At 42.7% G+C, this 23,275-nt stretch overlaps 1 protein-coding gene across 1 annotated transcript; it reads right to left on the reverse strand.

Annotated features, from left to right (window-relative positions):
* Positions 1-533: 533 nt before the first annotated feature.
* Positions 534-17,290, reverse strand: LOC104581247 (tetraspanin-2). Its single transcript, XM_088534444.1, has 8 exons — positions 17,169-17,290; positions 14,511-14,613; positions 5,781-5,878; positions 5,354-5,428; positions 4,716-4,814; positions 3,444-3,518; positions 2,576-2,659; positions 534-697 (listed from the first exon to the last, which is right to left on the reverse strand). The coding sequence occupies exons 1-8, from the start codon at positions 17,235-17,237 to the stop codon at positions 632-634; spliced, it is 669 nt and encodes a 222-aa protein (XP_088390570.1). The 5' UTR covers positions 17,238-17,290; the 3' UTR covers positions 534-631.
* Between the last annotated feature and the right edge of the window lie 5,985 nt (positions 17,291-23,275).

Consider the following 23,275-nt stretch of genomic DNA (forward strand, 5'->3'; position numbering starts at 1 on the left):
AGGATTGCAGGAGCAGGCCCTTAAAGGTTTTTTTGTTTTCCCTCTGGGCTTTGGTAAAAATACTTACAAGATGGATCATGGGTTTTATTTTTTTAAAAAGGCATTTGTTCTATACTAATTTTTGGCAAAAGGGTTCTATATGAAAGAGTTTCAAGCTGTGTAAGCTTAGGGATGTGTGCACACTGTTGCATAGTGAGGCCTGGGAAGAATATTCCTACATACATGTGCACACACCATGTATTTCATATGCACGTATTTACCTAAATAGGTATTGAATAGACAGATAACTGCTATGTGCATATGTATCTATAAGGAGAGATATATATGTGTTTACACAGTGTCTAGAGATGTGTAAACCCCTAATTGCACATATACAAACATTAATAATCAAATTAGTTTTAGATGCCGTTTTTTTCATTAAAAAGGACATTTAAACACCCCCCACTTTTTTTTTGGTTCATTTCAGTTTTCTTATAACTAATGCATTTTTTGGCTCACCTAATGCGATATTTTCTTTTCAGTATGTTAAAACACTAAATAAAATGTATTACAATTATTAAGTTGGGTAGGAAGAGCGCTTCTTGTAAAGTTTAGTGTGGGACTCCTGGGACATAGTTGTGCAGCGAGAATTTTAGATCATGTCTCTTGTATTACGGATCGCACAGCAGAGAACCATGCTGAATATCATGCCAAAGATCTAGAAGAGAAGGAATGCAATTTAGGAATCCACTTACAAAAGAGTTATAAAACAGTCTCTGTATCAGAACAATCTGAAGGCTCTCATTGCTGGATAGCAGGCAACTGCTTCTGTCTATAAGACTCGAGACATCTGACAATTAACATGAAACAGGCTTCACTGATACTCAAAGTCAAAATTTTATCTGCCTACACTGGTTTACTTGTTCTAAATTCTAAATGTCGTGGCCAGTGGAACAGCTCCCAGACATTAATATTCTTAACATGAGTTGTATTGCCAAGAATAATTGTGACTGTGGGCATTACACCGAGTACTGCACCAAAAAGTTCTGAATTCCAGAATGGTTATACCTGGAGCAGCATAAACACTTCTGAATAAGAGCAGAGAATCATTCCAGAGGAATCAAGTCTGTGGAACTGGTGTTGAGCACTGCAGTACTGCAGAGAAGCCTAAGCTTTTAACAGTTACTATGCAAGGTCATACATTAAATACCAAACTGTATTCATGTTAGGGAACAGTTAACTGGATGTTAAAAAATGATTAACTAATGCTAAAAACAGAACAGTGGCTGTTGCCAGAGTCTCCAAAAAATGCTTTTTGCCACAGGTTTATTCTCCAAAGCAGAGTTAGCAGCTACTTCTAGAGGCCTCACTGCTGCTGATGGGAGATGGTCAATACTAACATGCAGTTAAGCTAATGAGTCTCACTCCCTCCCCACATACCCACTTAAAAAAGAAGAGATAGCCGACCAGCCATATTCCATTTGTTAGAAACTCACAGAAAAATACAGCGACATGTTTCTGCTGTTAAAGAGGGTAAAATTTCATAACTTTTACTCTAAGATGGGAAGGCATAGATCAGATGCCCATATTTCTAGTGTATCCTTGAGGAGTGACCAGACTATCAGAAATTTGTTTCACTTGTGTTCCTTTGTATTTTTGAGTACAGAATCACATTATACAAATCACACCTGAAGTGACCTAGGCTTATTTAAATCCTTTTTACCCACTCCATACATAAACCCTTCATCTACTTTGAAGTGTCCACCCCACTCCATGAACCTGCTGCTCCTCAGGTCAGCTAGAGGTTCATTACTTTACAGTTCTTCAGGGACTCCATGCTCTTCCTGATTTCTGAATCTTCAGGGTCTCCATGCGCTTGCTGATTTCTGAATCTGAATGAAGTCATGGCAAACTCTTTGGAAAAGGCTCTCTCTTAAATACTGCATTTGATACAGACTTCCCACTCCTGCCATATCCTTGCAGCAGGGTGACATCTATTGGTCACAGCTTCAACACTAAGGAGCAGATCTTGGGGAAACGGCAATATGAATTTGTAGATAAGGAAAGATAAGTGCTTTGGTGATATCACTAGATAAATGAACTACCTTTAACCAGGTGCTGCAAATCTATGTGAGAAATATTGTTCTAACACTATGCAGTTTATATTCCATTCCTTTAGCAAGATCCATACAAAACTGATAATTGGAGAGGGAATTATGAAACCTAAGGAATGGATATCTCAAAGAGACAGTAGTTGTTTTGGAATAGGTAAGATGCTACTGTGGCTTTTTGCTTTTCAGTTCAGTCCAGGTACACACATCTTTCCTACTATTACAACAACAACAAAATGAGATTACCAGTAGATATTCTGGAGTGAATCTAGGGGCACAAAACGAAACAGTAAAACTGGAATTCACTCAGATTTGTTTGCACAGTTATAAGCAATTCTCAGAGAGAGGACACACTGAAAGTGGTAAAAAATAACTTTAGTTTTGAGGAATCTCATCAGCTGCTGCAAAACATTTGCCACAAAGCTTTAAATAAAGGAGAGGTTTCTGTGCTCAAATTTAGATAAAGAGAGCATGGTTATACTCACTGTGATGCCAGCAATTGCAATTCCAGCAATTCCAACTAAACGCAGATAAGCATCAATTACATTCTGGATTTCAACAAGGCAGTTCTATTAAAAACAAAATTAAAATATTTTTATTCCTGGAAAAATATGCAGCAACCTATTCTGTCAACTCTTCTCACTAAGCAACAGATGAATATAAAAAGGCTGTTGGAATCACTATCCTAATTCTTGTTTCTATGCCTTGTGTTTTGTTGGACAATTTTCATGGTATATTCTCTTTTCTACTTTCATGTTTTCTTGTTTACCCCTTGTCTGTACAGGCTGACATGCTTAAGTCATCTTACAATCAGTTTGCCCTAAATTTAAAACCCCTTCTCTGTCAGGCTATGTTAAATCAAGAAGTTTTGCCCTTCAGGTTAATGTTGAGCCTACAAGCAGATTCCAAAAAGATCAAAACAACTGTACCCTTTTCAACAACAACAAAGCTTCCAGTTAGGAGTCCCTAAGCATGACTAAGACGGGCATTTGCCAAATTTCAGTTTCCATGGGGCATTTCCTTTAGGACTTTTATCCGTCCCATTTTGTTTTTCAGATAATGTAGTACTGTCACTCCTACCACAGGAGGCTGCAAGCAGGCTTGAGAAATGAAGGCTGGACATGCTTAATACGACCTCCAAATTGCCTTTTACCTTCACCGTACTCCGTTTGGAATTTCCGTGCTGGAATTTGCAAGGTACAGAATTTGCAGGACCAGAAAACTCATGTCATCCTGATGCCACCATCTACGGTATCTTGTTCCCTGTCACCAGGGGAATTGTTTTATTGTTTTTCAAAATATGACATGTCTATAGGAAAGTCATTAGAAAAAAATGGAACAGAGGTCACTTGCCTTTGGCATCTGGATGTTTTCGGGACAGGGTAATCCCATTTGTTGTTCCGTACTACCCTTACCACAGCATTGCAGCTATATAAGAGAAAGCGAGGGGGAAAAGAGTCAGAAGAAGGGAGAAACCATAGACTTGTTGCATACTGAAAGTGAGTTAGTTGTCAACAGTAAATAACTGAGAAAAGGAAACAATGTAGATCAAGTTGAAACTTATCCTCTGTATCAGTCCTGCCTTTGGCACAGTTCCAATCACAGAACAAAAGTCTCAGAAATCAGTTTCAAGTGTCACAAGCCACAATGAACAAATATGTATTGACAAAATCTTCCAGAAGAGATTTTGATCATAATATCTCAATGAAGCACTTGGAAGTACAGATTCCTGGCTTTCAAGGAAATAGAGGTTCTTAAACAGAGAAAGAAAGTTCAAAAAACACACGCCGTGGAATGGGCGATATGTGAGATGAGCAGCAGAGTATGCTTTTGGACAGAATGCTGGGTTTGCAGGTTTGGAGATGGTGATAAATCAGAGCATTTTAGAGGTTTGTTTTCCTGTTTGTGTATCTCCTACAAAATGCTTGGAATTCCTTTTGGGGTCAGAAGTAACAGCCATGGGAGAAGGACAGAAGTGTCCGAGGTTGTGAAATATTTGTTATAAAGAATGTGGGAATGCTGTAAAGAGCAACAAAGGACTTGGGGGGCTTGATCTGTGTGGGAGGCAATGTTGATAGAGAGGGAACTCAAGTGAGATTCAGGAAGTTACCCAGGTCCTAAACTGGGTTAGACATCAACTTTCTGGGTGGCCCCAGCTGAGTCACATTATTATGTGCTTTTTGTTCTTTCTCTGTGTTGTGCCATTAGTGATAGGATTTGCCATTAATATTATTGGTAACATTGTAGGGTCTGGGACACTGGACACAGTTTTTTCTCTGACAAAGGCAGAGATGGATTCTGATGTTTCTACTTCTCTCTGTATTTGAGTGTTTATTCTTGGACTTCAAAAGCCAAAAGACCCTTAGTAGTCACATCTTTTGTACAAAGACTAGAAGCATTAGCTCAAATTCAAATGCCTGGCCATTTTCACTTTCAAAGGCAGAGATCACTTGAGATTGGAAACCCAGTCATAGCTATCAGGAAACACAGTTATGAGACTCTGGCTTCAGTTTAAGCACCTCTGTATTCTATTCTTTTATATCTCAGTGGGTGGCATTCTGAATTTTAAAAGGTACTATGAAGCAGCAAATATTTAAGATATTTAAACTCAGGAGGACTACTCACAGCTGAGTGGTAGCGATAAATAGTCCCATTGACTTTTTCTGGATTTTTCATATAGTCGTCATAAATGTCTTCATATAATTTCTGGGCTTCCTGTATTACCTGTGGAAATCAGACTTTTCAAGTGAGAGGCAAACAAGTCTTACCTGAAATCCAGTGCAAACTTCCAGTTTGTCATCAACCTTCAGTGCAGAAAATTATTTCTGGTATAAACTCAGGCAGACATGATAGGAAATATGGGAGCTTTGGAGGCCCAATGGCATTCAGAGGGACTCCACATGAGGCAGAATCTACAGATGCTGTATTCCGCAGTTTGGTCAAATACTCATTAATTGAAGTTCACTGCTTGGATCTATTTGCACTATTCCCAAATTATGCCCCCTTATATAGTTCTGCTTGATGTTTCTCTTGGACATAACGCTTAATGCACCTGTAGATTTCCTTTAAAATGGGGAGTGAAAACTGCATCTCATTTTGAAATGGGACTTGTGAGAACACAAGCTTTTTGTTGACTAGAGATAAGAATGTCAGAGGATCTTCCTGGGAAAAGTCTCTGGGAAGCTTTTCAGTGCATGGCCCAGACTGTAGAGCAGTTGGTCATAGGAAACCAGTACTTACAATAGAAGTAGACTGTTACTCACCCCTTTCTTGCCTATAAAGGTAAATACTCCAGCAGTGATCTCAGCAGCAAATATCACCAATAAGCAAGCAAAAAACTGCAGAGGGAGAAGAGAACCTTACGTTAATTTACTTTGCACAGTGTGCTTTATGTGGACTGCCAGTCAATCTCTCATCCTTGTCCAGGCCTAAACAGCAGACTCAGTAACTGATAGAGAAAACTGGTAAGCAGGATCAATGAGAAGAAAGCCAAGTTGGAATTCTTGTAATACGGAAACAGAGTTGAAAAAGAAGTGACTTTCATGGTAGTTTCAGATGTTAAATTAGCCATTAAAAGGTCATGAGACTTTTCAGATCATTGGCAGCAAAGATCTTTCCACTAATAACACAAAATATATGTTTATGCATGATCTTCTGGCACAGATAAGGCCCTTAAAACCTTTTACTTACTGCTCCAAGTAAACATTGAGATTCCCGCGATGCTCCGCAGCATCCAAATAATCCAACTGTGGTCATCAGAGCCCCTGCTCCCACCAATACATAGAGTCCTATGGAAAATCAGATTCAGACAGGAATTTAAGCAGATTTCTCTTCCCAATGTCTGCTCTTTATCTTGTCAAATCCACACATTTGCATCCAAAACAACAACTGAGTCTACCTCTACGGAAGACTATTGCGATACACAGAAATGTGGCTCTCGCCAAAATAGCAGCCAGTGATTTCTTCAGAATTCTTGGGAAACCTCATGAAGACAAATGAGAAGACTTCCACCTCTCAAGTTTCTTGTCCCAAGAGCAACTCAGTCCAGGAAGCACATACTCCAAACCATTCAAAACTACTCTAACTCCTCAGTGAGGCATATAAGGCAAGAAAATCGAACACTGCTGTTAGAGGACTTATTTATATTTTGAAACCAGAGATGAAAATGTGCTGTAATGCTGTACAGGGACAGTTTAGTAAGCTACATGGCAGCAGTACCAAACAAATCTTAGCCAACTTCTTCCTGGGACTGTGTTGCTGAAAGGATTTGAGGCTTCTGGCCAAATGGGTTGTGTGAGTGTAGAGAAATTTCATGAAATAAAAGTCCAAAAATCATCAGATTAAATGCATTAAGAGTATAATGAAGATATCTGGGTATAAGACTGCCAGCAAAGACCAGGCCTGAAACAAATACAGAACATGGAAGTTAGCAGTATGCCCCTGCACACCTGCAACCCTAGTTTTGTTCCGAACTAGGCAGAACAGAGACTGTAGGGATAAGGGAAATAACACTCATGTCTGGCACCCTAATGCTGCTGCAAATACACAAGTCCAGCATTACCTTAGTATCATCTCTTTCCAGGACAAAAGGAAACTAGAGCATGAAATTCTTCTTTCCTAACTTGTAAATGTATACTGCTTCATCTATTCTTATGCAATACACATCTTTGCATGTGGCATCAGCTTCCACCAGACCACAAGAACTGTTTGTGCACTGTCTCTGGGTGCAGTGCCAGCCAAAGTATCACAGGTTCTGTGCAGTGTATTTTAATTTTGCTCTTTGTCTTTTGTGGGCAATTCCAAGGACAGAGTCTTGCCAAGCCTTTCTACTGCTAGAAAAATTCCCTGCATTTCCCTCCCAAGCCATGAGGGGACAGTGGCACTACAGACTGTGCACACTAGCATGCACAGCAAGTCCCACTCTCAGATTTGACCACACAAATTTCTCATGAGAACATTCAGTATTTTCAAATACTTTGTTTAAAATATTATTTTTTATTCTGACCCAAAGATTTAGAGTTAACAGAACTGCTAACAGGTCATGTCCAATCTAGAAAACCCTACAAATGACAGTTTTCAATGATTGCTAAGAAAATGAAAAAACAAGCAAATTATAAATATGCAAGTATAGAGGATCTAGCTACATATATGCACAGAAAATTATATTAACTTGCCCAGAGCTTATCATCATGACTGTGGACTTCCTCACAGCTGCCGCTTGCTTGAAGAAATCAAGTTTCTTCCTGGCCATTTATTGTGTAGTCACTGTGCAGCCACTGGGTATCACCAGTTGCTTCCTACTCCATCCCTGTAATTACTTATTATGCAACATGAGAGAAAGAGACTCTTCTGTTAAAAAGATTTTTTTCTGAAAGAAATTTCCCATTCCTTTTTATTGCTTCTAGCCAGAGAAGACAAAGTTCTTTGAGGCTCAGGGGTAAGCCCACTTTCAGGAATTTGAATTTACTTGTCTGAGAGACAGAGCTGGCATTTCACTTGCATGACTCATAGCTAAACCTCTACTTCAATCAGAACTTCCCTTTTAAGGCGTGTTACAGGAAGATCTTTTCACACCACTCACTAAACAAAGCAGAACTTGCTGTGTATCCTAGACTCGTAGTTTGCTAGCCAAAAGTTTAAAAGCACCTCCTTCCATCTATTCAGGAGAGTTCATTCCAGAGTCTGTCCCTTCTCAGCCTAGGACTAGTAGTGCCTGATACTCTCACAGAGCTATTTCTAGCTGGAAAATACTGAGGACGCTTAAAAAAATCCACAAAGCTAATGGTGTTTATAAATAACTACTATATGTACACACACACATAACCTTTCACACAGGAAGGAGACACTTCAAGAGTTGCTTGAAAAAAAAAATTAAAAGGAGCAGTTGACTTCTCAGTTTGCACTGAAGATTCCTAGTCCCAAGATCCAGGTATGCTCAGCTGGAACATGCTTTACTGGAAGGATATCTGAAGAACAGATTCAGAAACATCCTGTATGTTTCAGTATCTAAGACAGAAGCTAGAATTCCTTTTTCTATGAGGATGTAAGTAGCAATAGAGAAATACACCAACTGTAAGAAGCATGAGGAAGTTTCACCTGAAATTCTGTAATAGGAATAGACTTAAAATGAAAAGTGAGATTCTCTAAAAGGAAAGAAGAAAAGGATGAGGATGGTAGTTTTTATGGCACAGTTTTACCTAGAAACACTGTCCACCAGTGGCAATCAAATCATAGCAGTTAAAATGAGCAAAGAATTAGAGAGGTCCACAAGTTGGATGATGTTAATCTCATTCATTGCTATGGGATAGTATCATATGTCAAAAGTAACTAAGCTTCACTAGATCCTGTTCCTTTAAAAAAAAAGAGGGGGGAAAGAAGAAAAAAAAAACAGGATGGAAAGCAAAGCCTTAATCATCTCCTGTTCCTAACTGCTTCCACTGTAAAATACAAAGCCCTGCCATGGTCTCCAATTTGGCATCCACTGCACAGCAGAAAGAAACAATAACGACGCTTACTCACAAAGTGGAACACATGTGTTAGCCAGAAGCTCTGCACAAAGCTCAGCACAGAGAAGAGAAGGGTGCAAGTCAGGTCAAGGTACAGAGCTTTTTTTATCTGGAAAATTTTGAGAAGACTGTCTACTGCAGCCTGTTGTGCAACAAAAATAGAAGAGTACTACGTAGAAAGGAGTGAATTTTGTGTGGTCTGTTCGAAATTTTTCCTCTTATATCTTCTTGTCTGTGTTCTTGTATCTGATAATCAAGAAGAAAGGAGGTTTTACAACTTAGTAGTTTCTATAGTTCTTTGCCATCATGTTCTGTACCACACATCCGAAATAAAAAACAGACACCATGTGAAGACACAATACTGAGAACAGTTACATTACTATGACATTAAAGAAGGCAAATGTGGGACCCGATGGCAGAGACCTGCCATGCATGCAGCTGCCTGCAACTCAGGGGACACTTAATGCACCTGCATGCAAGTCCCACAGAGCAAGGCATTCTCACCCCCAAATACCTAAGCGATGAAAAGGCGCTTTCTTTTTTATCCCCATTTTAGAAAAAAAAGATGAATGAATCTTTCAAGACATCTGCTCTTTATTCTTTAGAGTGATTAGAAAGATATGTTAAGGTAACAGACAAGTCCATGCAAAACTAATCTGAAAGGAAATGCAACTAGCTCAATAGTTTGTCCCATGGCACTTGGATAGTGTGTGTCCTTAGGCACAGTGTCCCTCTGTCTGGCTTTATTTGACGTTGGTTGCATGTTTACCTGGCTGTTACAGTCACTTTTTCCATTTTAAATAGTTCTGCTCCTTCCTTTTTTGGGCTGGGTAACCAACACTGAACAAACCGCTGGCTGTTCATACTCCACCAAGAAAACAAGCAGCCCTGTTCCTGGCATCAGGGACCCAGAGACAGCGATGACAAGTCCTAGAACCCAGACATGATTTGAAGAGATTTTCCTGAGGTTGTGTGTGAATTAAAATCTTTGAGGCAAATGTGCCCCTCCCTAGAAGAGCTTAGGCTCTGAAACCCTCAGTTGAGCACCAAGAAACAAGTAGCGCAAAAGCGTGGTTGGAAAAGATGAGAAACACATGTAGGAGGGGAAAATAACAGGACAGACAGGGCACTAGGGTGATCTGCAGCTGCCTAAAGACAAGGGTGAGTTACAGAAGCCAAAGAAGGAAATGGCATAACCGTCAGTTCGGCTGACGTTGCTCTGTGCAACGGGCTGCTTTTTAGGTAGCTGCAAAGCAAGAGAGTGAGGTGGGAGGAAGGTGAAGACAATTTACCAGGCAAAGGGGATAGTTTGAAACGTATTATCATGTTTAAGTGACTCATTAGAAAATTAAATGCCTCCTGATTCTCAGCATATTGCAAAGGAAAAGCAGAGACAGCTGCACAGAGTTTTCTGCTTGGTTTAATTAGCTTGTTTTGTTAGAACTTTCACTTGGGGAAGCCTTGCCTTACACTCTTTCAGTCAGGACACTGGCTTTTAGGAGCTACTTGCTAAGTCATGTGATCCAGCACAGAAACTGAGGACTGTGATCAACATCAGCAGCTTCTGATGAAGTGTTTTGTTTTGTTGATTGGTTCGTTGGTGGTTTTTTTGGTGTTTGTTATTTACTGTTACCAGTGCAGCAGTTTTTTTTTTTTTTTTTCTCCAGTAAGGAAATTACTGTCAGTCTCTTCTATACCTCCCTTCCTTAACTGCAGAAGAAAGGATCTGCACATAAGATCAGAAGAAGAAAGGCAGATTATTTCATTACTTAACTCTTAAGTACAAACTAAAAGTCTCTGCGAGGTCCTACACACGATGGCAGGACTGCTTGATGGTATTTCTGGTATTGCATGTCTGCACAGAGGCTACTCTGCCAACAACTCTTATTTTAAAATTTGATAGAATTTATGGGGCTATGGATCTTGGAGAGAAAATATTACTGACTGGGAGTGTAGTGCTTGAACCCAAGATACATGAACAGACCTATAACAGAACCAGGCACAGGAAGAGAAAAATTGTAGAGAATTCATGTGGACTTAACTGCTGGCAAATTCCTGCTTGTGTGGGTACCCATTACTATGGAGAAACAAATACTAATATCTTTCAGGTCCAGACATGATTTCATATCCTAAGGCATCCACCATCTAAGTGCACCTTTCAAAGCCAGAATGATGACTCAGAGTCTCAGGGAAAATGTCACAGCCATCCTGAAACTTTTACCCACAATTGGTCTGTCCCTGAAAAATGCCTGGACCACAACTTGAATCCGGGAACTGGAGCAAAGAGAGCGTAACATAGGAGAAACACTGTGAGCTCTGGCTGTGCAGGAAAAACAATGCTGCAGTGCTGACAGCTGGGAGAAAGTCACCTAGGTTGATTCATTCACACTCAGTAGTTTTTGTTACTCTCCATGGCTGAGGCTTGCAGGGTACATACATTTCATTGTTTACTGTAACCAGCAGTGATGGAACACTTCACATTAGGAACTCACAGAGTTTTTCCCTGTGTTTTCCATGCAGCCAAACCAGAATTTCATCCTCATCCATCAAATGAAAAAAAGTGAAGAAGCAGTATCTTGAACTGTTCCTTAAAAAGTCCCTGCATTCATTTTGTTCTTCACAAATGCTGAACTTTCATTCAGCAGATACTCTGTGTCCTTCGTGTATTCTCAAATTTAAGATCAGGACTAGTAAAGGAGATGTTCCAAAAAAAAAAAAAGAGATGTTCCAATATACAAACACTGTTATATCTCCCAATACAGCGGGATCTTCAAAAGCTGAGAGGCTACAGGGAGAAAATTTTAGGAGGCTGCTCCTTGCCTGCTGTTGGAAACTCATCTTCAGCTCCAGCATTGATACACTCAGTAGAGCAGTGGGAGACTGTATGGGACAAAGGGTTCCTGTTCCACACTTAAAAGTTTTAAAACTAACTGCAGTGAGGAGTACAGATCACTGAACACAAAACCACAAGCAACAGAAAGCTAACGACACAGACGTGCTTGACCTTGGCACTGCTGCATGCGAGTTCTCAGGAAGACATTTCAGTGGCTGGAAAAGATGAACAGGCTTGGTTGGTAAATTGTAGTAAAAACTATTCCAGGGGACAGACAGACAGATGTGCTGCTGGTAAGGGACAAGGCTGTTTGGGGACACTTATTCTGGCTACTGGAAAATGCAAGGATGTAATTATCGATTATTTTTAACTAGAACAAATTTTCAGGTCCAGAGAAGGGAAAAAGCACAAGAAGGAAGCACAGGAAAGAAACCAGTTGGATATAGCTGGCAGGTCGATTCAAGTATGAGAGCAGAATGTGCTGTTCTTTGAAATCAAGAAAAGTGCTTCTGCCACAGTGCTTCTGCCTACAAAGCAAACTCTGAATGTAGCTGAAGGTTTCTCCAAACACTACATTTGAGCTGATCTCGTCACAGGAGCATGAGTTATCATAAAGCAGCTACAGAGTTCAGTGAAACAGAGCCATAGAACTGTTTTGAAATGTATGAACATGTGTTTGTATCTCCAAGTCATACTGATGATCTGCTTTCTCTTTCAGCCCTCCGGGCAGCTGTTGCTTGTGTATCGCAGACTTATTCTATATTAAGAATTGCTATGCAAAATCCTGGCTGTCACCCAGAATGCCTGATACAGAAAAAACACCCACTGCTGAATAAACAAGATTCCTAGAAGCTCCTTGAGAAGGGCCCAATGCACAATGTCAAGGGAGACTCAGACCTGGATTCTCCAGAGTTAAAGAATTTGAGCACGACTGTCAAGTGTAGCTTTGTCTGCTGCAAAAAGAAACATTGGCACTGAACTTGTCACAGCTCCTGTACCACAGCTGTAGTCAGAGGTCATGAACAGCCTCACATTTCTGACAGCACTGGCTGCCCCATCACACAGGAGTCACAGCAGCATTTAGTGTGATTAGTAATGAAGGGGAGCAGGCTTTTGTTTTGTTTTGTTTTTCTTTTACAAGCATGCTCCACTCAGAGCACATTGCCTATTATGAGAGAGCCAAAATCTGCTGTAGAGTTTAGCCAAGAGTGCAAATTCAAAAAAGCTTTCATCATATTTATGTCCCATTCTTTAGCACTTCCTCTGATGGTGGTAACATAGTACAGCATACAGCTCTATAAATACCTGTGAAAACTAGCCCAACAATAATTGAATGGCATGGCATATAACCAGGCCATTTACAAGAACATTTCCCAAGGCTTCCTAGAATGAACATCTCTGAATAGCTTTTGTAATTCTTATTCAGGACTGAAGCAGATTAAATCTTTCGGAGATCTAAATACATAGGACCCAAGAAAATCTTATTTACCCAGCATTACAATCTACCTTGCAAAACTGTGAAACACCTATGGGCTTATTCGAACCACAGGATCTATTCCTTTATGGTCAACAATGATTGTGAAGGCCAGAACATCGCGCTGTCTTGTTGAAACTTCCGTGTCAAACATAAGAACATGAAGCAGGGAAGAGTTCCAAGACATGGCACAGGGAATTCACCAGGCATAAACTGGATCTGGAGATGAAGCTGTGGTCCAACGTACAACTAAAGCAGCAGCTCAGAGAAAAGAGAACAGATAAACCACATATCCTCGCTCTGAATCAATAAAGATGCCACAAGGTATTTTACAGTAACCTGGATGTCCCTGCTAAATTTCTACCCAAATGGTTTTATTCTGCCTCCTAAGTTCCCACAGAAGCTTTGCTGGACATAATAATCTACCTGTCTTTTCCCACAGGATTGTGCAGTTTGCTAAATGTTCTGACCCTGTTGCATGTAACAAAAGTGCTTTAGAACTGAGGTGTACCAAGAGCCAAGGTCTCCATAAAGAAAAAGGGGATATTTAAAGTAACTTCACAGCCTAGCTAATAGTCCTGTGATGGGTAGTTGACTACTGTAGGACACTCTGGCTCATAATTGATTTATAGCAAACTCTCAGTGCCTCCAGTAATGTCTTTAATCCTTTCATGTTTGCAGCCAAGATTGTCTCTTTGCCTGGAGCTCTCCAGCTGCTCCTCTGTCAGGGTAGCTTGATGGACAAAGCAGGACAGGATTCATTAACACTTGGCATATGTAGATGGCAAAAATGAATGTATAAATTGGATTTTATCTGCGGAGTTCATCCTGAGGGGCGATACATTAAAACAGAAAAATCCTGAGTCTTATAATGTAAAGGAGAAGTTGCGATTGCCAATGGATGGAGCGATGCAGTTGCTGGCAGTCGAAGATAGTTGCTATTTAAAGATACTAACTGACATGTAACAGGTGGCATTTTCAGAAAACCCAACTAGAATTCCTAGGGGGAAGAAAAATATTTTAAATTCCTAAAATCAGATGTGACCAACACCCCCAGCTCTCTGGACTAGGGGAGCTGGCCAATTCCTGCTTAGGTTGGCTGAACAGTTCTTGGGATGACTGAGCAGCGCAGTTTTACTTTTCAACCATGGAAGGGTTTGCTCTGATTCTCAAACCCACACTGAGGGGCTCTGTGTGCAGACACAAGGAGAACTGATGAGCACAAGTCTAACTGTGGTGCTGGCAGTGGAAGCACTGAGCAGTGACACTGCCACCATTGTCCTGCTGGCCAGCAGCTGCACAGGAGCTCGGGAGGAGTGTATTGCTGAGCCCTGTCTCACACTGCTCTCCACTGCTATTCCAACAGGATCACAACAATTCGCCTGTGAAATCCTATGTAAGGACTGGCTGAGAGAAGAGTTCCACTAGGTCTGAGGAAGCTGATGCCAAGAAGAGAAATTGTGGCACACGGGGCTACAATGCCCACTTCTGTGCTGTTCAACTTGGGATTTGTCGGCCTTCACTTAATCGAATGTGTGGTGTGTGTTGTGGGCCCCGGAATGAAAGCAGGTCTGGTGGCTGTTGCCAACACAGGCACTGTGACTTACCCATGAAGAAATACTCCGGGGATCTTTTGTCTGAAGCAAACTCTGCCATAACCCCACCAAACCGCAGCCACAGACCAAAGGCAATGACAGCCAGTCCTGCCGCCTGGAAAATAAATACACATTTTGTGATGCTGGAGGGCATCAAAGAAGCTCACTGGAACCTTTACATTCTTGAAGCCTGACAGCTAAGGACTGTGCCAACAGAAAATTCAGGGACCTCTTACTCTTATTTGAATAACAGAATTCATATTACAGAGCCTGGATTGAAGACAATGTTCTCTAGTGAAACCCCTGTCCGATGAAGTGCTGCCTGCCCAGTAGTTGAGCCCTACTGGCTTGACACACAAAAATTTTAGGACAGAAGTAATTCCACTGACTTTTTCCAACCTCCATTGTTATTCTAGGGCTAAATAGCCGGCTTTTGGGCTGAGCAGTGCCTCCTCCCCTGAATGCATTACTGTTTCAGCTCCAAGTCATGAGATGGGTGATGCGGAGGCGCCAGCTGGACATCTTAACTCATCACCATACTAAACTATAGGTGACAGTTGGGCCATTTCAAAATTGCTGCTGCTGTTGGATTGTGAGAAAGGTTCTGATTAGAGGCTTATCCAGAAAGAAGGGAGAGGTCTGTATTGCTCTTAGAGAAGTTAGGCATGTTTGACTAATTACGACAGGATATTTTTTCTATAAATCACTGTGGGAATCACTATCAGAAATAGGATTTAAGAGGATTAGAGTGTAGAGTACCTTAGGTCACAGAAATGTCTGACAAAGAAGTGACTGATGCTGTCAAATGCAAGGAAGACTTCCCTTAAATGCAAACAAGTCTAGAACAAAAAGGAGATGAGGGGAAACATCTGTAGCCAATGATCTAAAGCCCGTCATGTGCTGGGCACATCTATGAAGCTACCAGGCCATGTGTGTGTGTGCTGGCAGACAGTTTAAGCACCGTGCACGGCAGGCACCGTGCTCTCCAGCTCAGGCACCGTGCTCTCCAGCTCCACTGCTGGAGGCCCAGAGCCTAATTCTGCAGCCACTGCCCAGCTGGTATGAGGTTCACAAAATACTTGCTTGCCACATCCTTAGCAACTTGCTGCTTTTTGTCATTGTTGTTTTCTTGAGTCTGTTCTGCATTTCCCTGCACTTGATTTAGCTAGCATAGGTACAACAATCAAAGAAGGCAGGAAAGCAGGGAGCTGAGCAGTTCAGGGTCACAGCTTTCCTCACCAGAACCGAGAAACGAATTGAGCTGTGGCTCAGAGAAGCCGAGTCCCTCTGAGCCCGATCACGGCTCTGCGAGCGGGGACTCAGCCTTGGGACTGTCAGAGCACATTAGCCAGACTTCTGTGTGACTCCAGTAGCTTGGACATGTTTGAAATGAATGCTCGAATCCAACTGAGGAGTTTCTTCCTTGTCAGTGTAACTAGAGATAACAAAACACAGCAATTGTCACTTCTGTGAAGCAACATAACGCCAAGCTTTGTCCTTCTCCCGCTGACTTGCAGCTGCAGCTGAGCAACACCACTCTGCTCACAGAGCTCGAACAAGCAGCAACACTGTGTGCTTGGAGCTTGCAGTGCTGTCACCAAAAGGGGAAAGCATTTGTTTTAACCGCGTTTAAACCATAAAGGAGACAAAGTCCCAAAACTGCCTGCTCCAAAGAGGCTGAACAGGAATATGTTACAACTTTTTTTTTTTTTAAAGAACAGATAATCAGATGGGAAAAAAAGGCATTAAACCCCTCCCTCACAGCACGTTTCTGATTATCTTCTAATGCGAAACTGAGAAGTTCACAGTTTCTAATGTGAAACAGGCAGTGTGGGGAAAAGTGAAAGAACGAAGAAAGGTAGAATGAATTAAACAGTGCTATGGCACTGTGACTGTTAAGAAGGTGTTATAAGTGGGCATAACATTCTCTGATCTCAAGAGGGTGTTGCAATAAATAGAATCACAGAATGGGTTTGAAGTGACCTCTGGAAATCATCTGGCCCAAACCCCCTGCCCAAGCAGCACCCGCTAGAGCTGTTTCAGCGGCACCCGAGAGCAGGGCTCAGCACACCTCAGTGTATGCAAGGACTTCGCCTCTCAGGGCGAGTTGCTAAAAGCAGGAGCTGGTGGCTCACTGTTTGACAGGAACTTGATGGTGTGAAACGATGCTCCACTGCAACATGCTGCTGGGGATAAAGGGCCTCCTGCCATTTGAGAAGTTATAGTTAAAGCAGTCACTGCTATAAACGATTATAAGAAAGAGGTGGACTCTGCTTGGTGCTGTCTTATATCAAGTGTGTGTCCTCCTAAGAGATGCATCTCTATAAAAGAGAGTGGATGTGGGCAGTACCGGCAGGGCACTCTTGCAGTGCCAGCCTGGGCAGCCCATCGGGGCGCGCTCCTCCGCGGGCTCCGCAGAGCTCCTCGGGCCGGGGCAGCGCCGCGGGACCCCGCGCTGCTGGGGTGGCACCAGGCACCCGCACGGCCGGCAGGGCTCGTCCCGCATAACGGGCAGGGCTTGTCCCGCAAAACGGGTAGGGCTGGTCCCCACGGCGGGCAGGGGCTCATACCCGCAGTGGACAGGGCTCGTCCCCACAGCGGGCAGGGTTCGCCCCACGGCGGGCAGGGTCTCGTCCCGCGGGGCCCGCCCGCCCCGCGCGCGGCGCTCACCCAGAAGGTCAGGTTGAAGATGAAGAGCAGGATCTTGATGCAGCGCATCCCCTCGCGGCCCGGGCCCATGGCGGGCGCCGGCTCCGGCAGCAGCTCGCGGCGCGGGGCGGGCGGCGGGGCCGGCCCGGCCGCGGGGAGGCAGGTGCGGGCGGCGGGGGCCGGGCCTGGCCTTGGGGCCGGGCTCCCTCCCGAGCCGCCGCCTCCCTCCCCGCCCCGGGCGGCGCAGCGGGCGCTCCGGGCCGGGAGGTTCAGCCAAGCACCGTGTTTTACACACGCGGGCATTAAACATCACGAGCGGGATGAAAAACACGGGGAGAGAAGTCCAAGGATAGCACGAAAAGGGGCTTCCTCTTTAAAACTATTTTCCTTTCTACCCTTCAACTAGGGAATGTCCATCTGCTTCTCAAGAGCTGATGGAAAAATGCTGAAGGTGCTCTGTACTCTCAGCATCTTAGATCTCTCTCCTCTCACAGAATTTTCAGCTGCTGTTTCCTTTCACAGAGTCTTCAGGCTCTGTGAGTCTGAAGCTGTCTGCGAGTCTTTTCCCAGAAGCACAATGTGAGGCAGAATCTCTTGAGAAGTGGGTTTTCTATGTTAAAACATTTCCTCTCAGTATTTAACAAGTGAATGTCATTTCCGGTTCTAAAGTAATTGAACAGTGTTACCTGCCCATTTATTTATTTAGTGTGTGTGGGAGTGCGGTTAGGACCTGTTTTTCTCAAGGTCTGTTTGGGAACCGTGCAAAAAGGCATGGAAAGAAAAACTTGGGCCTTGCATTGCTTATCTAGAAATATAATAATAATGACAGATTTTAGAGTTTTTTTTTCCTCATTTCACAGTTTTTGGCAATTTTAAGCATGGCAGCTTTTTAAGAAAATCATCTAAAAGAGTTTATTTACATTGCAACTGTTTTATAAACAATCTCTTGTTCCACTAGTAATGTAGCACAGCTTTTTTGAAAGAAGCGTTAAATGTACAGAAAGCAAAACCCTGCAATCTCTATTTTGTTATTCAGAGTGATGCTGTACTAAATGGTACTGACTTACTCAAGTACATTATATGCCTTCTAAAATAACAACAGCAGCAACAAAAGAGCCAATTTGAGTAGACAAAAGACCAAGGCCAGGGGGCTTCATCAAACAGGAGGCCGAGTGGGGGAGAATGACCATGCTGAAGGGCACGGGGTGATAATTCCTGCATGGGCCGTTCGTTGCCTTCCTTGGCATAGCAGGTGAACAGGCTCAGAGAGGAGCAAGGCAGGCACAGCTACCTACCTCCTTCTGAAATGGTTCTGACAACAAGTAATCGCAGAAGGATCAAATCAACCCCACAGAGAGTGATCTCGCATTTTGCAAACGCAATCAAAAGAACCAGACATTAAGCAAATATGCATATCACCATGAATGCTCCTCTTCCAGAAGCACTGGAATATACACATAAATGCTTCTGCAGCGGCAAATGAAAGAAAAAAAGAAAATAACAACCCAGCCATGTAGAGTTTGCATCAAAAGGCTGTTTTTAGTAACAGGGAGCTATGAAGAGACTTCCCAATTTCTTTTTAATGCTAGAGTTCATTGTGAGCTCATGACAGACTCAGGAGGGTCAGGAGGGTTTGAGTGAACAGGGAGGACCGTTACTCTGGAGGGGAGAACTGCTTTCTGTCTGGGAAGTAGGTGGTTAACGTAGTATCCAATGATACCACCCCACTCAGGAAACAGGTTTAGAGAGAACACATTTCATCAAGATTCCAGAGCCACTTTGTAGACGGTACAAATGAAGATGAGACAAATTATTCAGCGAGTGAGTGGCATGTGTGTCTGGCCTTTTGTCCCAAACTTCCACACTGATCAGCACCCTGCCAAGTGGGCACAGGACCAGCACTGACTTGGATCTTAGCAACACGGTTCTTACCTTCTCTAGTAAGCACTTCACACCTTCCTTTTGCAGTGCCCCCAAAAGTCATGCGTGGTGAGGTCAGATAGCTGAAAGCTTTCCGACCACCAGAACGATTCGAGGACCTTGAAGGATCTCTGATAGAACTAGGAATGTCCAAGTCGCAGGACTGGATGGCTCCTGCTCTGCTTTGCTCTCAGCTCAGCACTTATCCCATCCCACTGGCCAAGCTCTGAACCTTGGAATATGGCACAGTGACTTGCCCCTAAAGCCCCAGCTACCACCTGGCCAAGGCAAAAACTAGGACAAAAAACAACTATAAAGTTAAACTGGAATAAGGGAAATAACTGTTCTCAATACTGACTTCTATTTGCCTTTTTCTGCAGCTGTCTCCTCAGAACTAGTAACAAAACAGCAATCATAATTCAGGACTCAGCAGGATCACGTACCTTCCTTGATTCTGTCCTAAGCAGCTATCAGTTTGGACACACACAGATTTGGGCATCACCTCTGTCGAATGGGGTTTGCTGCATCTTTTGCAAGCGGCAGCCCCCTCTGCTGGCGCCTGCCCTGTGCTCAGAGCAGCAGGTCCTGCCACAGCCAGGGAAACACCACGAGTGCGTTGGGATGCTCCGCAATTTACAAAGCAAGAACAAAAGCAAAGTTATGGAGCAATTAAAAGGCATGGCAAAAGAGACAAAAAGAGTATCTAATATGAAACACATTAGCATATCATATACACTGATTAGAGGGGATCTAATCAGTGTATATAAATACCTCAAGGGAGGGAGTGCAGAGGACGGGGATGGTCTCTTTTCAGTGGTGGCCACTGATAGGACTAGAGGAAATGGCCGGAAACTGAAACATCAAAAATTCCATAGGAACTTAAGGAAAAATTTCTTACCAGTGAGGGTGCCAGAGCACTGGAACAGGCTGCCCAGAGAGGTTGTGGAGTCTCCTTCTCTGGAGATCTTCAAAACCCGCTTGGACGCAGCCCTGTGCCACGTGCTCTAGGTGACCCTGCGTGTGCAGGGGGTTGGACTAGATGATCTCTAGAGGTCCCTTCCAACCCTGAGCATTCTATGATTCTATGATCAGTGTTTTTGTCATAAGTATTAGTACTGTAACAGTGACGTGTTCAGCGGTCTTGCTCCAGATTCCTACCCCAAATCCAGCACAGTTGTTGTTCCAAAAGCAGCAATCTCTCTCATTCTATTTCATGCTCTTTCCTTTGCTCTGGTAATCAGTGGCTCTGCAACCCTGGCATTTATTATAATGATGTTTCCAGTTTTAAACATTTTTACCCATGAAGAAATTTCTGAGAAAAACTGTAAAGTGATTACTATATATACTTCTTAGAATGTTAGAGAATAAACTAGCACATTTTAAGGAAAAAAAGAGGTTCCATAATAATTTTGTGAATAGTTATCCATTCATGAATTGCACTACTTAGTTACATCCTTTGCAAAGACTCACATTTCATTTCTGCCTGAACAAGTCCAGGCGTGAAACCCATTCATTGTATCTCACTCAGCCTTTGCTGTCTATGTTGAAGAGCTTTCTAAAATCAAAAGTCTTCTCCCCCATAGGGAGTTCTTGCATGTGCTAACTAGAATTTTATATATATATACACATTATATATATATGTGCACACATCTTTCTAAAGTGCAAGTTTCTTAGCAGTTAAATTTACATACAATTATGCAGTTTGCGGAGCAAAGACCATTTCTTCTGGCTCATTTTTTCCTCCCAGAGCATGCTGGAAACTTGTGAAAGCAGCATTGTTACCTTACTGTATTGTTAGATATTTAGATACTATGTTTAGAAACATCTTAAACCCTTAGAGGCCTTATTTCTATCATTCTCCTTCCAGGTATGACCTACTCTTACTCAGTTTTTCATTGTCTTCTAAACTGTTCTCTGCTAATCCATTGTTCATTATTTCTTTTCACCGTTAAACTCTTCCCTAAGTGTTTTACAAGCACGTCTGCATTATTCCAACTTTAGGCTCTATGAACAACTAAACTCTCACATGCGTGCTTCTTAGCTCTGCATAAAACTGTTTAGATTTCCTGTTTTTTCTGCTTTTGTTATGCATGAAAAGCTCACATTCTCTTTTCAAGGTCCAAAATAGCCCTTCAGAGAAGTGCAGGTCAGAGAACACAGAGGGCCTGCCCTAAAACAGACAAGCAAGCAGCTTCCTGACTTCAATGTGTAATTTGCATGGAACTACAGATGACTTCAAATTCCAAGCGAACAGCCCAGAAACCTCAATGGATTCCTTTTCTGTCAGAGATATTTGAACTTACATCACTCAGCTGGCGTCTGTATTGCTGTTTCCATTTCCACTGAGTAATTGTCTGAATGGCCAGGTCTGGCAATACTAGGTTTCTCTCAGAATGCACCCCAGGAATTGCTCACAGCACTGCAACGGACGTCAGAAGGGACTGTCTGAGCAAACAGTCTGCCCTTCTGTTTCCTTCCACACGTTTATTTTATTATTATTATTTATTATTGTTATTTGTTTTACATCAGGAACTTTCACGACACATCAATCTGCAAAGCTTATTCCAAGCCTTTAAGGATAATGTCCAGATATTCTTACAATTGAACCAGCCTGGTTTTCTTTATCTAGGAGTACCCAGAGCTGGTTGTGCCTGAAATCCTGGCCTATCTCTGAAAACTGCTTTTCAGGAAAAGCACTGAATACTGTACAAGCACAGAACTCTGTAAAACACCTCCTGTCTTTAGTAAGTATAATCCAGATGTTACTTCTTACATCTCCTCTTGATGGCCATATAGGAAATGACAAAAGAGGAGTAGCTCACACGTTCCTGTTTTCTCCAAGGAAGTTAATCTGAAAGGTGCAGGGGAGTGCTCCATACTTTTCACACAAATGACCAGCCCACGTGGAAGTTCAATGACCATGACACAGTTTGCAGATTCATGTGAGCTCTCCTGGCATGCACAGACTCTTTTGCATGACCGCATGTGATCCTGTGGAAACATTTCCACTAATTTTTGCCTAGGCAAAGGATCAGAAACAAGGTTCTGTTTCACAGCTGAACTCACTGTTGTCATCTTTAACTTAAAGAGTGTTCTCCATTCCAGAAAACCAAAGCTATACCTGGCCTGCAAGTTTGGGGGGTTCTCCTTGCATACCCTTCCATCACAGCAACATCCTGATCTCAAGCGTGGAGAGCTTCCTGCACTTGGGATGAAATAAAACACGGTCCAGAAAGGAAACTTTATCACCAGCTAGTGTTGTTCCTCAACAAGAAGTGGCTGCTGCAAAACAGCCAGTCTAGCTATTTCTCTCTGTTATTGCATAAGTACTTGTCCTACCTCTGCTTTGTGGTTTGCGCTCATGTAAATCTATTCCTTTCTTTAGGGAATCAAATCTAATACATAAAAAAGGATCCAAGTAATAGCAACTTATTTTGCAGTGCTCTGGGGTTGTTTGCTAGAGAAGGCTGTGAAAGGTTCTGCTAAAAATGCCAGCTGTGGGCTGCGATCTAGAGGAGGGCGTGCAGTTGTGCCCTGTACCTGGAAGGTAATACGGTTCTCATGCTTAGACTCAATGGCAGAAGTGCTGGGCACTCTGCAGCCCTGCAGGCATTTCCAGCTATTCCCAGGAAGGGTATTTTTGTGGCACAGCTTGGGAGCCTGTGTAATTTCATCCTGTCAGCACAAAGGTCCCAAAGGCCCCAGCTCCCAAGCTGCACCACAGGATGGAACACGCTGTTGATGCTGTCTTGATTTGAAAACTGCCTGAGCCAAGTAGCAGATGAAACGGTTCCAAAGGGCACTCAGAAAGGGAAAGTTACTTAAATTCAAAGCATATGCCACAGGATTAAGGAAGTTTACTAGACAGGTTTTAAACTACACATTTATGTGGTCTTTCAAGAATGTATCAAGATTGGAATGTGAAATAGGAGAACTGAGTGGTGAAATGTGCCACATATTTTCTGCATTTCATTCTGTTGACATAAAGAACAGTGGTGATGTATAACATGGTAAGAAATAACAGTTTCACCAGGCAGTTCTGTAAGTTGGGTCAGCTCCTGGGGAAACACCACGGGATGTGTTGCCTGGCCTGCTCCCACCAGCAGGCCCTGGCTGCAGCTCACACTTGCCTTCCCCTGGCACGATGCTCCCAGCAGTGGCAGATGAGGACAAGAAGCACAGGGCATTGGGCAGCTCTTGCAGAGTCT

Source organism: Tinamus guttatus, unplaced genomic scaffold (assembly GCF_059628265.1).
Source record: "Tinamus guttatus ecotype Peru unplaced genomic scaffold, ASM5962826v1 Tinamus_guttatus_pri_ptg000563l, whole genome shotgun sequence".
In the NCBI taxonomy this organism is placed as follows: domain Eukaryota; kingdom Metazoa; phylum Chordata; class Aves; order Tinamiformes; family Tinamidae; genus Tinamus; species Tinamus guttatus.